The 20418-nt window shown below is 39.6% G+C and overlaps 1 protein-coding gene across 2 annotated transcripts; it reads right to left on the reverse strand.

Annotated features, from left to right (window-relative positions):
- Nucleotides 1-11281: 11281 nt before the first annotated feature.
- On the reverse strand, nt 11282-17745 carry LOC146611301 (PHD and RING finger domain-containing protein 1-like). 2 transcript variants are annotated; one of them, XM_085345195.1, is made up of 7 exons: nt 17406-17745; nt 16875-16958; nt 16666-16799; nt 16447-16538; nt 14902-15101; nt 11625-11715; nt 11282-11516 (listed from the first exon to the last, which is right to left on the reverse strand). In XM_085345195.1, the coding sequence occupies exons 1-7, from the start codon at nt 17571-17573 to the stop codon at nt 11473-11475; spliced, it is 813 nt and encodes a 270-aa protein (XP_085201321.1). In that variant the 5' UTR covers nt 17574-17745; the 3' UTR covers nt 11282-11472. The 2 variants fall into 2 exon arrangements, with proteins under 2 accessions (XP_085201321.1, XP_085201322.1); XM_085345196.1 differs by lacking the exons at nt 11282-11516; nt 11625-11715 and adding an exon at nt 14640-14777.
- Between the last annotated feature and the right edge of the window lie 2673 nt (nt 17746-20418).

Here is a 20418-nt window from a genome sequence, read left to right on the forward strand (position 1 = left end):
ATAGCTCAGTCTTGTTCTCACTGTAAAGCTTTACTACGGAAAGTACTTGGCACAAATTTAGTTGTCCTTAAAGGTGTTGATTTTGGCCTAACTTTTTGGTCAGACCTTGGCAAAGTGGTGACACATCTCGATGTTAGGATCTGCATGTGGCAGGGCGTGGTCTGTGGCGCCACTGTGGGGAGGCTGACACACCTGAGCGGCATCAACAATTACGCCTCACCTGCATTTAAGAAGATTGAACACGGAGTCCTGTTGCTGTTGTTGTTGTTGGTGTGTGACTGACAGCTGAAAAACTGTGGCCAAGTACTGTTGAAACAGCAACCAAACCGATCTGAATAAGCTATAATCTTATGAAACCTTCATAACCCAAAAAACAAGAGCAATAAAACCTCTAAAACCTTTAAAATAGGGCAAAGGCACCAAATTTTGCCCCGCAGTTGTCCAAGCTATTTTCATCAGACGTGACTCTCTTCATGTTTTTTTCTGTCCCACTGAAACTACATGGTTCTAACCATTATTTTCCACAGGTCTTGTTAGCCCCAGATAAAATGAGCAGGGACAACACCAGGATGCCCGCAGCGGTGAGCTTTCAATGGCTGTACCTTTATATTTTAATTAGAGTTATGAAAGTAGTATTGACCTTAATCTAAGATAAGTGCATTTTCCAAAATGTCAAACTCTTCTTTTATGATTTGGATGATGAGATTTATGGGCAGATTACAAGCCATCATATCAGTAGTAGACTCTTCATGTTTCATCTCCCGTTGCCAACTCTGTGTGGCATGTACCAGGAGCAGGGATGAGTCCTGCCTCTGTGCAGGGAGGCAGGCAGCCGTCGGCTCCCATTTTTGCTTCCATCGCAGACTCGCTCTTTGCAGACATAAGCACCACTGCGGCATCTCCAGGAGAGACATGTGGGTCTCTGGGATGCTGACCTACTTTTTCTCCCCTTTTTTGGTCTGCTGGAGAGAGTCTCTCTGCTGAGCACACAGCTTGTAACACTACAGATGAGACATGTACAAATGCCGCATGGATGTTTTGTATTATGCATGCATATCTTCTCAGCGCACTTACTTAAAATTTTAAATTCATTTTAATCTTGCACTAGAAATGCTGTGCTCATACTAATTGCGTACTGGCATGATGTATAATACAGTATTTGTGTGTTACTGTCATCTGGCTTCTTTATCCAGCGTAAAAAGAAAGAGGTTAAAACTGAAATTTTGCAGTTTGATATTTTAGGCAAAATGTCGACATTTTCTTCAAATTAGACATAAAGATTGATAGTATGCTTACATTTGTATGTTGAAAAAAAGCCAGAAAATATGATAAAAAAAAATCAGTGGCTGCCCCTGAAATATTACCCAGAGAGCCAATCAGCAGCTGAATTGTAAAACATGTTATTGTGGTGGTGAGTTCTGCTGTATTTTTGACCTTTCCGTAAGTCATCGTATGTATTGTGAATTATCGTGGCATTTTTTTAGTGTTGTCATCAGATGAGCACAGACATAGATTGTGTTAACGCTCAGGATCGAGCTTTTAATAAAGCTGTGAAACTAAAACCTTGGAGGAAAATACAACCCTCTTAAGTCTCATTTAACGCAATGTCAGCAAAACCTTTTAGGCATGTTTTTATCTGACTTGACAGGTGATTTCATATATACAGTTGTTATGTCCCAGTGAGCACTGAACTTACAGGGAAGGCAGATATGTGACATATGACCTTTGTGAGTTTGAGGTGCTCTTTGCCAGAAGCTGTTTACAGTCACTCTGAGATCACTGCTGACTTATTTAACAGTCCTGCCAATGCACATTAACCCGGGAACTTGACATCTCATCCCGAGTGCTTCTCTCTGTCACCTCTAGCTGTGAGACACCTCCCTGCATGTGTTCAAATCCATCGCTGTTGTTCAGGTAAAATACCACGGAAGATATTCTGAATTTTCTTTATATTTAGACTGTTCTCTATTAAGTTCACGATGACCTATAAATGTGGATCATTTACAACCCACTCAAGAATTATATTACAAATTTGTGGACACGAACAGGACAAAGCCAAAGATTCGTCTACGACACTCTTCAATGCAGCACATTGGGCAAATATAGATACTAAATATGAATAGATATAAAATACAATGAAGTCCAACAATGTTCAAGATAAACCCTGATTACATTGTGATGTTTCTGTACTTAAAGGCCACTTTAAATTTAGTCTTATTCCTATTCACGGCATGGTCTACAGCTTTTGTTGGGTCATTTTGAGCTTTCTGTTGGGACTGCTTAGTTCATAGTTCTAGTTTCTCTAGACTCTGTTTAGATTTAACTTCATGCTACTTCTGTAAACCAGTTGTAGGGGGATGCGAATTAGTCACTTGATTCGTTGATGTTTCTTAACATACTCCAGAGAACATTAAAAATGAACTAAAGCTATCACAAGACCGATTAAAAAAATAGGTAAGACTCTCTACATAAAAAGATGTTTATGAATTGTTTTAAAGTGGACATGAAAAACTACATTACTAATCTCTGGCTCTCTTCCACAGCATGTCTTTATCCTGTCTTCCTTCTCTCACCCCAACTGGTCAGGCAGATGGCCCCGCCCCTCTCTGAGCCTGGTTCTGCCGGAGGTTTCTTCCTGTCAAAAAGGAGTTTTTCCTTCCCACTGTCGCAAAAGTGCTTGCTCATTAGGGGTCATATGATTTTTGGGTTATTCTCTGTATGTATTATTGTAGGGTCTACCTTACAATACAAAGTGCCTTGAGGTGACTTTTGTTGTGATTTGGCGCTATATAAATAAAACTGAATTGAACTGAATGTACTAATGACTAATTTACACCACGGAGCTCAGCTCTCAAAAACTGATTGTCACGATCCTGGGTCTTAGGACCCAGTGTTTTGAGTTTTAGTTCATTTTGATGTTTTTAGTATGTTAAGCTCATCAGGTCTCCTATGTTCATTTGCTTATTAGTTCCCCCTTGTGTTTTCTACCCATGTTAAGTCTCCCCTGCCCTTCATGTCTCTCTGTGCCCCCTCTGTTCTGTTTATGGTGTGTCTTTGCATGTTTGAGTTTCTTGTTTTCTGTCACCCTGCATTGTGCATTATGTTCTCATGGTTGGTCTTTTGTTACTCCCTCTAGTCTAGTCTCTTGTGTTCAAAGCTGAGTATTTCCCTCTGTGTATTTTGGTTCTTAGACCTCTGCCTTATGGTTTGTCTCTGTGTTTCTTAGTTGCTGTCTCCACTGTGTCAAGTTCGCGTCTCTGTGTGATACTTCCTGTTTTACTTTGAAGGTCCATGCCTCATGTGAGTGTTTCTAGTTTTGCGTCTCTGTCTCGTCCAGTCCTGATTTCTCCCAGCTGTGCCCTCCTTCTGTGTCTCATTCCCTCGTTATCCCTCTGTGTATTTAAGCCCTGTGTTTCTCTTTGTCAGTGTCGTAGTCTCCCTCATGCTGTGTGTGATTCTCCCCGTGGTTCCTGGTATACTTTATGTTTAGCTTTCCCAGTTTAGTTCAGTGTTTTGTGTTTCACCTTTTGCCAGCATTAAAGCTGTGTTTTTGAGTTTACGTTTTGTCTCCGTGAGTTTGCGTTTGGGTCCTTCTCCTGCCTGCCACACAGCCGAACCATGACACTGATATGGATGTGATACTGTTCATGTTGCTGGATTTAGGAAATAAGTGCTTAAAATTAAAGTTTTAAGAACAGGTTTAGCTCCATCTTCTGTCAGGACAGAACATGACATCGTGGGTTGGTTGTGGTCAGTAGACTTATATTAGTTTATGTTAGCTGACTAGTAACAGAAAATAAGGACACTAAAACTAAAAATCACTCTAAGGGGATCACTTTTGTATTCAATTTTATTTATATAGTGCCAAATCACAACAACAGTCACCTCAATGCGCTTTATATTGTACAGTAGATCCTACAATAATAGATACAGAGAAAAACCCACCAATTATATGACCACCAATGAGCAAGCACTTTGGCAACAGTGGGAAGGAAAAACTCCCTTTTAACAGGAAGAAACCTCCGGCTCAGGCAGAACCATCTGCTGTGACCAGTTGGGGTGATATAACCAAAGTTGAAATGGGGTGGTACATTCCTGTAATACCAATATATATCATAAGATGGTGCAGTGAGTCAAAGTAACCTTTATTTAACCACATACATGATTAAGAGCAGTTTGGGTATAGGTTCAAAATTAAATATTAGAAGTTAAAAGAACAGCAGCAAACAGTTAAATACACCCACTGGTAAAACACTGCCTTCTGCTGGTGAAGGTTTGAGTGGCGTTTTGCAGAGGGCGATTACAAAAAGTACCTTTAAGATCATAGCATACTCAAAAACAGAGTTTCAGTGAGTAATTAGACGATTTGACCTTGGTTCTATTGCATGTTAATCGTCTTAGGGTAAGCCTAATTGCTTAAGGAATCGCAGGCTTTACAGTGCAAAGCCCTTTAGTTCTGCAGCTTTTCATCTACTGCAGTCTGTTGTTCCTGTCAGTGATTCCCCGTGAGGGAGAGAGCGACAGGATATCATTACAAGAGGAGAAGGTGAGTGTTGGGTCAGGGATGGAACTTTAAACAAAGGAAAATACTCTTCAGGAAGTCTGTTTCACTGAGTCAGCTGGACTTAAGTCAGGTATTCCGAGCAATCCACATCATCACCACAAAGTATGAGGCCATCAGGGACTGGGTCATCCAGAGTCACACGGGTCAAACACTGTCATATACGTCATCTCAGCAGAAAAGCTGACCTCTTTAGAAAAAATAATTATTGCACTAGAGCTTGGGTCACTAGGTAGCCATTTCATGTTTTCCCTGTGCCCATATGGTTCCTCTTCAGGTCTTCCTGTTTCCTACCACAATACGAAGACATGCAAATCATGTTAATAAGATGTGCACATGCACAGTTATGTCTCTCTACGTTGGTCCTATGATGGGCCAACAATCTGTCCCTACACCTTACTTCACCCCAAAGCCAGCTGAGAGGCAACTTGGTCATCTGATCATAGAATCAACAGTCTTATTTTAAATCCAGAGGTGAACATTTTTTCTTGTGCTAGACTTGTGTAGAATCATTGAATTAAAGCTAAAAGTCTTGATTGCTGAGATCCACTGTGGTGCTCTACAGAGGCAGTATTACAGAAATTATGTTATTAAAAGCCTCAAAGCCTAGCCGCTGTTTTAAAGTGTCCTTTTGATTTTGAATTGCTGTATGCCACTAAACTTTCTTCAACTTATCAGCATAAAATCAGAAATCCTATTGTTCAATCCCACAAACCGTATTAATATCACTGAGAGTTCTCTTGGCCCCTTGTCTACTAATGCAAAGCTCATTGCCAAAAACACAGGAGTTCAATTTGGTTAACTTTGAACCACAATAAATACATTAATAAAACCAATGTTTTCAAACTCAAAACTAGAGAAAGTCATTCCAACATTTATTTTCTCAAGACCTAATTATAGCAGCTCCCTCGTCTTTGGCATGAATGAAAAATCTCTCTCTCCTCCATCTGGTTCAGAAAGCAGCAGCTCAGCTGCAAACTGATTTTTGGAGACAGTGTCACATTTAGGCCCTTCTGGCAAAAGTCAAGACCATGTTTTTGCTATCAGAGACCCTTCACTTTTAAACAAACTGCCCGAGGAGATTAGGCTTGGAAATTAAATAAACTCCTTTAAATCACCTCTTAAAAGACACTTTTAAAGACTTGCTTTGATGTGGTTCCACATGTTTTACTTGGGAAGGGGATGAAGCAGCATGAAGCTCAGATAATGGATGAAGTGGACAGTTTTCAGTGATTTCAACAGTAGGTTTCAAGTTTCAGGTTCTGTTTTAAGTAGCAAATTTTAAAACAACAGACGTTAGACCAAATTGCTTTATAGGTACACTCTCATGCAAACTAAAATGAGGAACAATAAATCCTTAAAATCTATTTAAAACTTCACACATTTCCAGGAATAAAGAAGTTCTTAATCTATAAAGAAGATTTAGAACCCTACAAGGTTGACCCTACAGTAATACATACAGGGAACAACCTAAAAATCATATGACCCCCTATGAGCAAGCACTTTGGCGACAGTGGGAAGTAAAAACTCCCTTTTAACAGGAAGAAACCTCCAGCAGAACCAGGCTCAGGGAGGGGTGGGGCCATCTGCCACGACCTGTTGGGGTGAGAAAAGGATGACAGGACTAAAGACATGCTGGCTTATCACAGCACACAGCTGCAACATGTACACAATGGTCTACAAAACATAATTAAATAGCACCATACCTCTGCTCAGGTGGTCAGTGCCTCATCTCGCAAGAGCTGTAGTGGGTTGTGACATCTCCTCCAGACCTCAAAAAGCGGAAACTGCATTTGTAGGTCATGACATCACTTCCAACCAGCTGCATAAGTTTGTGGATTTATCACCAAATACCTACGGTAGGTAGTGGCATCATCTCAAGACAAAGTGCTGTGTCAGTTTGGGCATCATCTCCAGACAGAGGCCACTGCTGCAAGAGATTGTGGCATTTCCCTCTAACAGAGACAGCTACTGTGGTGGGTCATTGCATCACCTCCAAACACCAGTAGGTTGTAGTATTATCACCAAATAGCTGTGGCAGGTTGGGCATCAATTCTGGACAGAGGCAGCTGCAGCAACAGATCATGGCATCGCCCCAAACAGCACTAGCTGGTCATGACATCTCCCCAAAACAGAGACAGCTGCTGCGGGAGTTTGTGGTATCACTGCAAACAGCCAATGCAGGTCTTGGCATCATCCTCAAACCACAGCATGCACCAAAAATGATTGAGGGCTGTCCTCTAAGTGCCACAGTCAGCTGCCGCTGCCACGTTTTGACCCCATCTTTGCTCCTGCAAAGCTCTGTGTAAGACAAACACACAACCATGGTGGTCCCTCAAGGCAGTCAAATAGAAGGTTCTCCAAGTCTCTAACTACATTTCCATGGTCTGAATTGAGTTGCTGTGCAAAATAAAGGAGGTCAAATATCTCCGGGTCTTGTTCACAAGTAAAGTGACATTGATGTGTGGATAAGTGCAGCGTCAGCAGTAAAGCGGAAGGCAAAGCTTTCCAGCTGCCGTCCTTGTTCCAACACTCATATAGTCACGAGCTTTGGGAGAAAGAATGCAGACACCAAGCGCCAAAATAAGCTTCCTCTTCAGGGTGGCCCTAAGAGACTCTATGACGAGCAGAGTTATTTCTCCTTTTTGCTGAACACTGTCAGTTCATGCCTCTTGGTTGCTTTCCATTGGAACTTGATCCTTCCAAATGGTCAGATACCTGAGGGTAGACTCAGAAGATAATGAAGAAATACTACATCTCCAAGGATGTCTTAGCCTAGATATTTAGAATAAAATGTATGAATATGGATTTGATGTTATGAGAGCTTTAGAGGCGCTGCTAGTTGGATTTTGTTACCTTTTAAGAAAACTGTTTCATGAATAATGCATGTAGCTGCTCCCCAACGAGCCAAAGGTGCTTATCTAAGTAAGGTTATACAAACAAACAAAATGAGTGCTTTTCTGTGTACATTTTGTCTAACACACCTCATGACATCTCGGTCAGTATATTTTGCCCATTTCATCAGTTCTGCTCAGCAAACACGCCTGAACAATGTTTTTGTTTTTCCCTGCTCGTTGTTTTGGGGGGGAAAGTAGGGCAAGAAATGCTGCAGGCTCATATAAGTCCCCGGCCTTTGAACACACACACTCACACACACACGGATCAAACGAACACGGATACATGAGCTCTAATAACTTCACTCTGATATCGTCACAGTGGAATGAAGTAAAGGGATGGCTAAGCAGGTTATGTTAGTGGAATGATTTAATTTTTTTCTTCCATCTCTGTGACTGTTTTCACGTATTCTGCTCTGAGGACATCAAAGGATGGATTTAATATCAAATGACCACATGGGTGTGAGTGTGTCTGCAAGATTTTGAGGAGACAGGGAGGCTGGTGTTGCTAGGTGATGGCTTGGCGCTACTGAGGGAGGCGGGATGAGACATGATCAGAGGAAATTCTTGCTATTGAAGTCTGAGCCTCTGACTCTCCAACACCTCTGCTGGCTGAGGTCCACCTGACTCATGTGCCCATGAGGTGCTCTTAAGAGCAGACAAGATGCACTTTATTTATCCAAAAGTCAGGTAATTCCTTTGTCACAGTAGTTAAAAATGAACCATAATATGAATTTAAATACAAACTTTGAGTAATAATAAATGCAAGAAAGAAAAAAAAAGCACAATTTATGTAATAGCTTACTAAATGTAGTGAAAACAGAATAGCAAATATAAAATGAAATTAAAATTGTTTTTTTTTTTCCAGGTCAATTAAGAAAAAAAAACTAAACCTCGGACGTGTTGAATGATTTAAATTTACATACATTAGCTTTAAAACAGCCCGTGAGTTCAGGTCTAAGACAAGTGGTTTCAGGTAATCAATCGAAGCCAGCTTTCCTCTGATTGGCTGTTCCTTGCAAACAGAAGGTTGGTACAGAAAGTGGGTGGAGCCTCTTTTTTCACAGTGAGAGCTGCGTGCCTTAAATGGGATCCACTCTTAGTGACGTCCCGCAAATCTAAGAGTAGGTTTAAAAGAAAAAAAGGACTAATGGCATTCATAAGTGCAAACTCACATACATCTATCATAAGACATAACAGTTCAAACACTGAGCTGCTATGTCTGCTCCCAGATTGACACTTTGATGTGAATTTCAGATATTTTAGACTCCCAGAGACTGGCTTCAAAGTTTTTCAGTTCACAGAGTTGTTGCGTCAGACACATGAAACCTGCAGACACCACCACTGAAGGAGTCATGGAGATTACTTGTACACCCACTGACCTCGTATTTGCAATAAACAATATATGACAGGAAATAAGGAAAAGCATAATATTTTGTCTTAAATCATTAAACCATTGGCTTTTGCTTGACATCGTGAGTCAAGCTCGACCATTGGGGACTAATTTATTTATTTAATTAGAGATTCACAGTGACCAGAAGAATCCCACTGACCTTTAATATCCCATGATTTCTCCTTCAGCACCATGATTAAGTGAACTGTCAGGACCACTACATAAAGGTTACCCTCTCAGTGAATTGTAAAAATCTTGGGATGTCATGTAACTTCATAACCACAAGGGGGCATTGTTGCCTCACTGCTGCTGTAAAACTGGTTTCCTTTGAGCTTAAAAGCTGGTGAAAGAAAAGTGAGGAAATATTTTATTTTTAGCATAACTGTGGGTTACATATTAATCCATGGGTGTGTTTGTAGAGTTACAGCTCTGTCTGGTATTTAACTCGGACTGATTATGTCTTTAGAGAAGACACAGAGGCAAAGAGCTGATATCTGTTGAATTTTTTTGTAAACTTTACCTCAAAAGGTTTGCACAGTTTTTCTGTGGTTATGAAGTGCCCTGTAAAATATTTGCCCTCTTCCTGATTTCTTAGGGGATTTTTTTCACACATTTGTCACACTTCCATGTGCAGATCATCAAACAAAAGCTACCTGGCTGTATCTAAAAAAGTAATTTTCTCCTAAATCTAATAATTTGTCGCCACTCTTGTAACAAGAACTGCCGTCCTGAAGCCATGAAGCAACCCCAGACCATCACACTACACATGTTTGACTGTTGCTATGACATTTTTATTAAATCATGTGTTAGTGTTAACTTTTCAGTCCACAGAATATTTTCCTATGTCTTGGGAATCATCAGGATGTTTTTTGGCATACGATGAGCCTTTATGCTCTTTTTGATCAGCAGTAATTTTCACTACTCTCCTATGGATGCCATTTTTGTTCAGCAGCTTTCTTATTGTTGAATAATGAACTTTGACCTTAAATGAGGTGAGCGAGGTCTGCAGTTCTTTAGTTGTTGTTCCGGTTTCTTTTATGACCTCATGGACAAGTAATTTTGGAAGGTCGGCCGCTCATGAGAAGGTTCACTGCCGCTCCAAGTTTTCTCCATTTGTGGATAATGGCTACTGTGGTTTGCTGGGGTCACAAACTTGGGGCATCGTTGTCTACCACACAAGAGCTATAAGCAAATATTATTTGCCCCACTCATAATTTAGAACAATCTAAAAAACATTAACATAATATTTCTCCAACAGAGAGTTAGATTTTTGTCATTGCTCAATGTTATATGGTAATTGTATCATCTTGATGCATGCTCAATCATCCAGGAAAGTAAATCTCCAAAAAGTTGATTCTGTTCATCTGGACGTAGCGTTTTGTGGGAGAAACGTTTCGTCACTCATCCAAGTGACTTCTTCAGTCTCAGCTGACTGCAGGTTTCGCCAAATCTTATAACCAGTGAGAATTTGCATAATTAAGATTAAGGAACTGACCCCCCAGCCCATTGCTCCTTCAGTGGGCTGGTTTCAGTCATTATGCAAATGTACTGTTTATAAGATTGGGGAAACCTGCAGTCAGCTGAGACTGAAGAAGTCACTTGGATGAGTGACGAAACGTTTCTCCCACAAAACGCGACGTCCAGATGAACAGAATCAACTTTTTGGAGATTTGGTAAATTTCCAAATGGAAAAATACGTTTTCAATAATGTTGAAAAACAAAACCAAAAAACAACAGATAATGAAAAACATTTATTGAAAGTTTGGTGGTTTTAAAAAACTGTATAGAAAACAGCTTCCCTGAAAGTTGAACCGCCTGGGCTGTACCAAAACTGTAGCCTCTTGCGCTTGAACTGTATCTCAGCAAATACAATGCTGCCACCTTGTGGTCACTTGTAGCACCTGGGTCTTTAATGGCGATATCCACACTCTGGATCCAGACTCTTCTAGATTTTGAGAAACGTCTTCAGGACCTAAAGCTGTCTGATCGATGTAATGTTACGACTGAGGCTCTTTCTTCATTTCACAGCGTTAAGCTGCATTTGTGGTAACCCATGACTGAAGAAGATAATAGCTTCAAACAGGATTCTAGTGCTTGTTTTTGTTTCTTCACATGTGAGGTATCAATTCATTTCTTCAAGGGAGCACAATTAGGACCTAACTGTAACATCTACTCTTTACTTGTAGCAGTTTATAAAAAGATGAAATTAATATTGAGCAGAATTGATTTCAGCTCATTGGTGCAACCCTCCACAAAAATCCGAGTTTTCTACGTGGCAATTTGGGAAAATGAATTGCCCACCCCTGCTCTAGATCATAGACTGGTGCAGTTTTGCTATTTAAACTATGACATATCCCATGATCCAGCTACTCAGAGTTTGTCGTAGAGCTAGAGATAAATTATACAGATTTGAACATTAAATTGTGACACTTAGAGAGGGTATAAAGCGGATATGGTCTTGAAGCATTCATGTGGTTATTTCTTGTACTTGGAAAATTACGAGGGGTCACAAATACAGTATTCATAGTATGAATTTTACACGACCTCATTACTGTACTAAAAGCTGATTCTGATCAGGTGAGACGGAGCGACTTTTCTTCTTTCACTTGTCAGCAATGCAGAGTTTAGGCTGCACGTTTCCTCCTCCCCTTCTTTCTTCTCTTTATCTCTGAAACATACATTCACATGCGTTATACAAGCAAATGTGAAAATGTGAGTCTTCGCATCTCAGCATCTCAGCATCACAGCACCACAGCACTGACAGTTGTTTACTTACTGACTGAAGTATGGCTGCTTTCACTCTGATTATGAGCTTTATCAGTTGGGACTGGAGGCTTTGATGCCCTCAGCAGATATTTTGGTACATGCTGAAAAATAAGAAACATTTACAGAGTTCAAGAACAGCTTCATGGGAAGATTAATTTATGATGTGGAACTTATAATTACATGAATGCATTTTTTTTTTTTTTGCCAAATCCATCTTTGAAAAAAACAGCACAGTCTGACATCCTCCTCTCTGATGCATGAATGTTTAAAACAATGTCTTAATTGAAGTCATGCACCATGAAATGTTTTATAGCACATTAATTCTTTTTAATATTTTATTTTTATTTTTGCATATGAAAATGTGCAAAAGAGGGATAGTGGATATACTGGACAAAGGATGTTGACTATGGAGCAGCCAGGAAAGAGATGAAGGGGAAGATCACGAAGAAGCTTCATGGATGTAGTGACAGCAGACATGCAGATGATCTGCTGTGAAGATGCCAAAGCGGCGCAGCTGAGAAGAAGAGACAAAATAAAAATGTAGAGAAAAAATGGAGGCAATCCCACGCAGTAAACAGTCAGGCCAGCTGGGAGTCGAATCGTGGACTCGCTGCCGAGGGCGATCGAGTTACCCAAGCAGAATAATCTTTGGTATTTTGTATTGTTTTCAGTTTGTTTTATGGTTTTAAGATATGTGACAAAAAAGATATGGAAACATTTAAGCTCAATTTCAGCTCCACATGTTTTTCCTCTACTTGAGTTCAAGGATCACAGTGCACAAACTTATTTATGATGTCCTGAGCTTCAGTTCATCCTTTGTCTAAAAAAGCGGTTTCAGCTCCTCCCCCTTTAAGGCCAACCTCTCTTTAAGCCAGATTTCTTGTGATTGGCTGTCAACAGAAGGTTTTGACAGCAGGGTGACAGGGGCTTTTTCAGAACATGTAGAGCAGCCTGAAGCCAGAGCTTCTGGGGCTCAGCTGACTTAACTAGCTTGACTTGGGGAACCTACTTACTAGTTACTTTTGGGAAAACCCACAAATAGTGTCACGCAAAAGTTAGTGAGAGGAGGAAAAGTGCACCCGATAGCTGACATATTTACTCTCCTCTAAGCCCATTCAAAGTTGAATCATAGTCCTCAGCCTGCCCACAGACGACGACAATGAGCTTGTTCTCCATGTCTGATTGCTGGAATCCTGTTTTCAGCCTTTATTTGTTGAATTCATACTGAATTATGTCGCTGCAATGACTACATCTACTTTTTTCTTGGTTTTTTTATATTACTTTTTGCTTGTTGATATTGCAGAGACTAAATCCTACACCAATACCAGGTCTCAGTTTTTCTAAAACTGAGTAAGTGCATCAGCAATAAAAATTAATTGGCAGTATTTAGAAGTACTGTAGCATATAACATGAGGCTGGGAATTACCAAGGAGGGCAGCAAGAACATCAGCAGGTGCATGGGAGGATGTGATCAAAGGTTTCCAGTCAGAGGGTAAGGCAAGCAGGACTTTTATAGATACGTGCAAATTTGTGATTATTTCTATAAAAAGGTTCAAGGCCTCAGCCCAAAAGAGTTGCAATTCATCACACAGATATCCACTGATGCATATACTTCTGGGTCTACTAAACCTACAAGGAAACTGTACCATAGCATCACATCACTGAACAACTACACTGCAAACTGTGAAACAATGATGTGAGAAAGACGTAAATGGTAAATGGCTTATACAGCGCCTTTCTACTCTAAGCTGGCAGCAAGCAAAAACAAAGGAAAACATTAAACTGCACGTACAGTTGTGAACTGCACTGCTAAACTCTTGCACATTTTTTTATTTTCTTTTGCAAGTCAGGGGCTGCCAAAGTAATTTCGTTTTGTTTTTTCAAAACAAATTGTCAGTACAAATTCTGAATCTGCATCTCCATACCCTGAAACAGTTAACATATTCTATACATCTCCACAAAAGCACATCTTTCCATTTAAATATGCAGAAGTTTTCCCCCTTCTCCTTTTAGAATGCATAATCTTGCATTGACTCGTGCTTCAAATGACGACCTGTTGTTCGGTTTCTTAATTTGTTTTGGTTTTTTGGTTTTTTTGCATTGCAGAAAAAGCAATTTGCAGGACTCTGAAGCTTGAACTTTTGGGATATAAGGCATATTCGTACATACTATTGTAAATGAGTATCCAGTATTCCAACAATATCTATATTTAAAAATGTTTTTTAAAGGAACAAAATAAGGAAAAGAATGACAGTTTCTTACTCTAAACTTTTTTTTTTGTTTAGATAGGACCAGCAGCAGCTGCCCTGTTCTTCACCAACAGGCCTACTATAGACGTGTGTGCAGATGCTTGACAGGTGGAAACATCTTCATGCACCAACATTAGTGGCATATCTTCAGGAAAAAAAACAGTGAGCAGAGTAGAAAGTGTGGTTAAACACCGCTGCGCTGCTCATACAGTAACAAGTATGCACTGCACGATTGTTAACATCAGAGAAACCACGATCGAGGTCTTCTCTTCCTGAGTGTCTAACACCTGGTAACTTAAGTTAAGTAAGTGTCCTTTGCTCTTACTTTTATTTTGGAGTCCTTCAACTTTACAACAAACCATCCACAAACACACAAAGAAAAACTAAAACATCACATTAAACAGGGTCTAGGTGCTAGATTTGTGTGCATCAGTACATCCTGTTTTAAGGGTCACATGCTTCAGATATGTCCTTATTTAAAGTGCACTGTTATTAAATAATTGTGATGAACTGTTTGTGAGACAATAGTCCTAATGAAGACTTCAATTATCTGAATCTTTTCCTCAGTGTTTATAGGATGAATGTCGTTCTCTTCACTGTAATAGTGACAGAAAATGTGCTTCCTTTGTGCTGGAAGCCAAACTCTAGTGGACAATGGAAACGAAATATATTCAGCTCACTTTAAAAGATGCCTATGTCTTTACTTTTTTAGAAAAAGGATTCTTATCTTTGCAATACACGATATTTACAATTTAGCTTGTAATTTGCATTAAGCCTCAATCACACAGGTCTAGGAACCAGTTGGTGACCCTTGGCAACCGGTTCCTCCTGTTGCCAGGGAAAATATGCATTCCCTGATTAGCTGGTGAATGGTTGCTGGAGGTTGCTGGGTAAAACTGGCTGCAAAGAGAGTGCTGCAGCAAAAAATGAAAAATTGTGAGAAACGTTTGACCTCAAAGAAAAATTGTGTTTTTCCCAATTCATCAATAACAACAACAGTTCTTTGAATAGAAGCAGTCTGCGTAATACTGAACCCACCCAGGAGGTTTGTGGTCCATAGCTTGGCCTGCTGCCGCCTCTGTTCTGGATTCTTGCGCTGCATCGCCGTTCGGTGGAGCTGCTGGGCCGATTTGTGGAGGAGGGCCGAAGACGACTGCTGGTAGAGGGAATTTCTTCCACTTCAGCCAGGAGATCTGTAAGTTCTCCATCACTGATCTCCTCCTCTGTCAGGGAGCTTTCTGTACAGCAACAAGTTCACAGAAATAAATGTGCTTTTAAAAAAAAGGAAACACTGAACGCTGAAACACTTTAACTTTGTTAAGAAAAGTGTTATATAAATAAAGTATTTATATACTTTATTTATACTTAAATAAAGTAAGTACACCCATGTGATAATGCCATCATGTGATAATGCCTGAGTTTTTGGTGCTTTACATTGTACTTACAACAGGTGTCTTACCTGCTGTTTCTGTGTATGACTGGTCGCTGTTTTTTTTGGCAGGAATGATACATCGTTTAGCCACAGTTCAGTTGTGTGTATGCAATCTGCTAATGGCCAAAGCAATTGCAAGGGGTTTTTGGTGCAGCACCGTATACATTTTTGGGATTAATTTCACTTATCAACAGCTTAAACCTCCAGCAACAAGCAAGCTGGGTAATTTTCTCCTGGTGACTGGTGCTTCCTGAGAGTACCGGTCCAGATCTGATTTCAAACTGACAGCTATTGATATTAACAGGATCATAAACATAATGTACTGATGTACATTTTTGCCCTCTTGAGAGGAAAAACTAACATTTCTTATTACTGACACTGACCTTTGCTGCTCTTCTCTTCTGTTGCTGATTTTGTTTGCTATTGATAGGGCTGTGCGACATGACCAATGCACAAAACCATATTTTTATGGCCCTAGCAGGGCCTCCAACAGAGATTGCCCTTGTGTGGGTGTGTCCCGCCATCTCTCCTGCCTCAGGTGCCACTTTTTTTGTACAGCTGACTCCCATCAGCAATTAGAAGTACTTAAAGCCAGAGAAAGGTGAGCTCTAGTGTCAGAAACCCATGTTGGGTTGCAGCTAGTGAGCTGTGCGTGTTTGGTGACTAATCCTTTTTTACTTACTTTTCAGTTTACTGACCAACACCTGAGTTTTGGTTTGTTTCTTTAAATGGTGATAGCAGCTTGACCATCTCTTTTAATTCAGTTATTAATAGAAGCATTAAAAAACCTCTTTAATTTAACCATTCTGCCTCTCTCCTTCATCCCCTGGACCTTTTTAGGGGAACGCAACACATACATTTATAAATATATGTTGTAATGGCCGCTATCTCGTTATCTTCCTGAGTCTTTATTAAATGGCGTGCCGCTGGGAAAAGCCTGCTCTGACATTTGAGTTTTATTTTGAGCACAAAATAAACGACAGAGTGAAAAGATAAGTGTTTTAATATTGTTAGTCGATATATTTCATCACATCGCACAGGCCTAGTTATTGGTTTAAACTTAGTAAAATGTCATGTAAGTGCATATAAGGAACATAACATTTTTAATGGCTCATTATTCTAGCCGTGAACCTTTAACTACACACTTTTACCTGTAACATGAGCAGTCACTGCACACTCGGGACAAACCCAGTCACCTTCAGGTCTCGTGTTTAACGTTGGTCTCAAGCAGTGCATATGATAACTGGAAAGAAAAAAATGTAGTTCTGTACATATGAGCACCAGCTGGGACACATGCAAAACATGAGTGGCGCTATTCAAAAAGCATCACAGGGTGGAATCACGACAAATCAAAACATGTGAAATCATACCCTGAATCACAGAGTATGCACACCAGAAGCCGGTGCCTCCGGTCTCCACGACCACATTCCTCACAGATAACCGCAGCACTGCTCCCCTCCTCTTCATCACCACCATCTTCATTTTTTCGTACGCTCACTTTGATCTGGGGAAGCACAAATACCTCAGCCCACTGTTCACATATATAATGCTGGATTTCCATATGCCACCTCCATCAAACCTTTTTTTGAACGTCGTCTCCAGGGCTCCGTCTCTGGTAGATTAAGGTAAAACTGATGCGATCCACTGGGCAAGTGTTAGCTGTCTGAAAATCAATAGAAAGAAAAGAAATCTGTGAACACAGCAGTGTCTTAAAATTTCATTCACATATGTTTGTAACTACTCACTATCACTTTGGAAAAAGTGAAAACAGTGGAAAAAACACAATTCTCAACACATTACATTACTTATATTTGGCCAACAGCATAGAACTTCATTTACAACAATTTGCAAAAATTATTTTATCAATAAAAAAAATAAATCAAATCTAAAATTCTCACCTTTAAATTGTTAAAATGATTAACCGCATTAACATTATGTTCAGTCTGTGTCAGAAGAAGCCTTTTTGTTTATATTGTTTTTATGCTGTGCATGCACCCTTTTACCCAAGCGAACTTTCCTATTTTCCATCAAATGAGCTGGTATGGCTCTTAAAGAATGTTAAACAACATTTACGACTTTAAAGTATCTGTGAAAGGTGAGGGGAGTTTACCTGGGACCACTGGAGAATACATTCAAGGCAAAAGACGTGCTGGCAGTTCTCCAGAGAGCCCACAGTCTGCTTCTCAAAGGGATTCAGGCAAATGTAGCATTTCACTGAATCACACATCAAATCTTCGCTTTCTGCACCAGCTGTATTCAACACAGGGGATCTATCCATCTGTTTGTATCAGTTGAAACCTTTACTATCAATATGACTGATGTCCGCAATACCTTACTGCTTACACACCGTTAAAACGGAACAGTTATAACCAAACTCCATTTCAGTGGTTTCTTACAAAGAGTCACTGATCGACCACAACAGCAGGTCAGCTAGCATTAGCCGCTACTATCATTTCCTGCTGCCGCGTTAATATAAATATATATCAAAATATGTGTAGCCTCATTATTAAGTGATTCGTTCTTTACTTAACTTGTGTGACAGGACATCAATTATATTTAGCCCGTAAAATTAAATCTGTAGCTTCTTTACTACTGAACTATTTTCATGTTCCCCGCTACCCGTGAAAACATCCGGTCCTTTTCTTTCAGAATAAGAGCGGTTAATCGCGCTTGGTCTCTTTCACTTCCTGTAGTAAAGAGATAGTTATCTTAGAAACCAACTTTTACAAAATAAAAAAAATAGTAATTGAAAAAACCGGAATGATCAGTGAATGCCCCTCTGAAGTTTGAAACATTAGTAGAAAATATTGTGTTATATTCTGAATCCCTACTGATTCAGCTGACCCTGCAGAAACATACAGCATGCTCAATCCCGCCTATAAGAGTAATAATAATAATAATAATGATAATAATAAAACAACAACAACAACAACAACAACAACAATAATAATAATAATAATAATAATAATAATAATACACTTTATTCGAAAGTGCTTTTCAGAACACTCAAGGACAATGTACACAGCAGAATAATAAAAGCAACATAAAAACAAGCAGTTTACACAATCATAAAAGCATAAGACATAAAACAAATTTAAAATAGCAGTGTGGGGAGGTTATGTGGGATAAGCTATTTTGAACAAGTGAGTTTTGAGTCTGGACTTAAGGAGAGAGAAGGAAGTAATATTTCTTAAATCAGGAGGTAGGGAATTCCAGAGTCAAGGAGCAGAGCAGCTGAAGGCCCTGCTCCCCATGGTGGCAAGACGGGCAAGACGGGGAGAGGGGACAGATAGAGAAAGAGAAGAAGAAGATCTGAGACACCGAGATGGGATGGTGATCTGAACCAGATCAGAGTTATGGAGGGGAGAGATGATGAATAGTACCATCTACATTAGTCAAAGAGGTCTGCAGTATGCATCAGTGGGCAAGATACTGAACCCTGAGTTGCCTCTGATACATCTCCCAATGTTTTAAACTGACAGAAAAATAAAACTGTATTTTGGAAGTCATTATTTTTCAAGACAGAAACGTGGGACTACCTTGCACTCTCTTTACTGTGTTTTGACAACTGACTCAAATCAGTCATTGGGCTATGAGTCCTTAAGGTCATGGAAAGGAGAGCTTTTGCTTTACAGTGTGTTGGCTTTGTGTTTGTGTCTGTTCATGCCTACTCAGTGAAGAGGAGCTTTGGGCCATTTCACCTTCTGACTAGCTTTCATTTTGTGACTAACTTCTAGGGTTTTCATCTGTGCTCTTTGGTGGGTATAGTGGCTTGGCTGTCTCTTTCAGTTTAATAATAACAAAAAGAAACTATATTTCAGTCTGAATTTTTCCTAATTATAGTCTGCAGTATGTATCAGTGGGCAAGATTATGAACCTCAAGTTGCCCCCGATACATTTGTGTGACTGAGGGTATCAGAATGTTGGAAAATTAGCTTAGGCATAAAACTGGGTTCTCAATTAGAGTACAAAAGTACTATATAATTATCCAGTAATGGGTAAAGCTGGATCCCTGAAGTGTGTGAACAGTTAGTTTTTAATATTTCACCCACTTATGGTGACTGCAGACAAAAATGTGTGCTTCACACAAAGAGATGATATGAATAGCAGCACTTATACCATATATTCACTTCCTTAAAAAAACCCAAAACAACAGGCTCTATCACTTTTTGCACCCTGTTGTGATACAGACAGTCTGCAATCATCTGAAATGAAAAACAAGATAAACTTGCAACATAAAGATGCAAAGATGTCATTCTTACTACAGGGCACACTGCAGATTACTCAAACCTTGTTAATGAGAGCTTTCAGTTTACAGTTTGCAAGAATGATTTAAATCACGTTTTCCTTTACCATCATGAGTCACTGGGTGTATAATGATGCAGTTTCATTTAGTCAGTTTCACCTATTTAACACTGAAACTACTACACAGGCTAGAATGGATGTGTGTAGAATGGTTTGATTTGTCAGAAACGTCCATTCCAAAGGTTGTACAAATAAGTAAAATTTAAAAAACATTTTTATCTGCATGGCAAGCCTTCAGGTACAATATGAGAGAAAGTGAAAGATGTTTGTGTGTTTTGCAATATTAAAAGAAAAACCACAACACCAATATGGCAACTCTCAAAGAATGTAAAAACTCCATCCAGCCTGATGGAAATGTTGTCAAATTGTGGGGGAAGACTGAACAGCAAATTTCCATTCACTGCAACACTTTGTATATTTTTATAGTATGTAAATGATGCTTTTGGACTGACGCGAAAATGTTCTGCTTGTTTTACACATGCAGTACTAAGCTAACACATTAAAAATACAATCAAAAATAACCACAAGCTGTTAAGCTGTATACATTTACACTGACGAGGGTGGGTGATAAAAGTACACTGTAGACCGTCATGCTTTGGTTTCCTGTGCCTGTCTCTTTGAAACAGGAAACTACACTGTCTGAGCAAAAACCAGCATGTTACATACCCTCTGTAGTCAGAGAGAAGCAGCACAAACAGGAGGTTTCATCGCGTTTTTGGTCTGCATTTTCTGCATGTGGATATCAAACGGAGTCCATAAACGACTTGGTGAGCAATTTTATATATTAATGATAATATTCCACATATATACATAATTTT

The sequence above is a fragment of the Diplotaxodon limnothrissa genome, linkage group LG20, assembly GCF_057381915.1.
Source record: "Diplotaxodon limnothrissa isolate DT_005_m linkage group LG20, D_limnothrissa_male_GT1.1, whole genome shotgun sequence".
Lineage (NCBI taxonomy): Eukaryota > Metazoa > Chordata > Actinopteri > Cichliformes > Cichlidae > Diplotaxodon > Diplotaxodon limnothrissa.

Bases quoted from the DNA above. Each gene is read 5' to 3' on its own strand.
- LOC146611301 (XM_085345196.1), bottom strand. From the start codon at position 17,573: ATGGATAGATCCCCTGTGTTGAATACAGCTGGTGCAGAAAGCGAAGAT. The intron at 16,539-16,665 runs GTATGATTTCAC...TTTTCTTTCCAG, and splicing joins TGCATACTCTGTGATTCAGG to TTATCATATGCACTGCTTGA. The intron at 15,102-16,446 runs GTAAAAGTGTGT...GTTGCTGTACAG, and splicing joins AGTGACTGCTCATGTTACAG to AAAGCTCCCTGACAGAGGAG.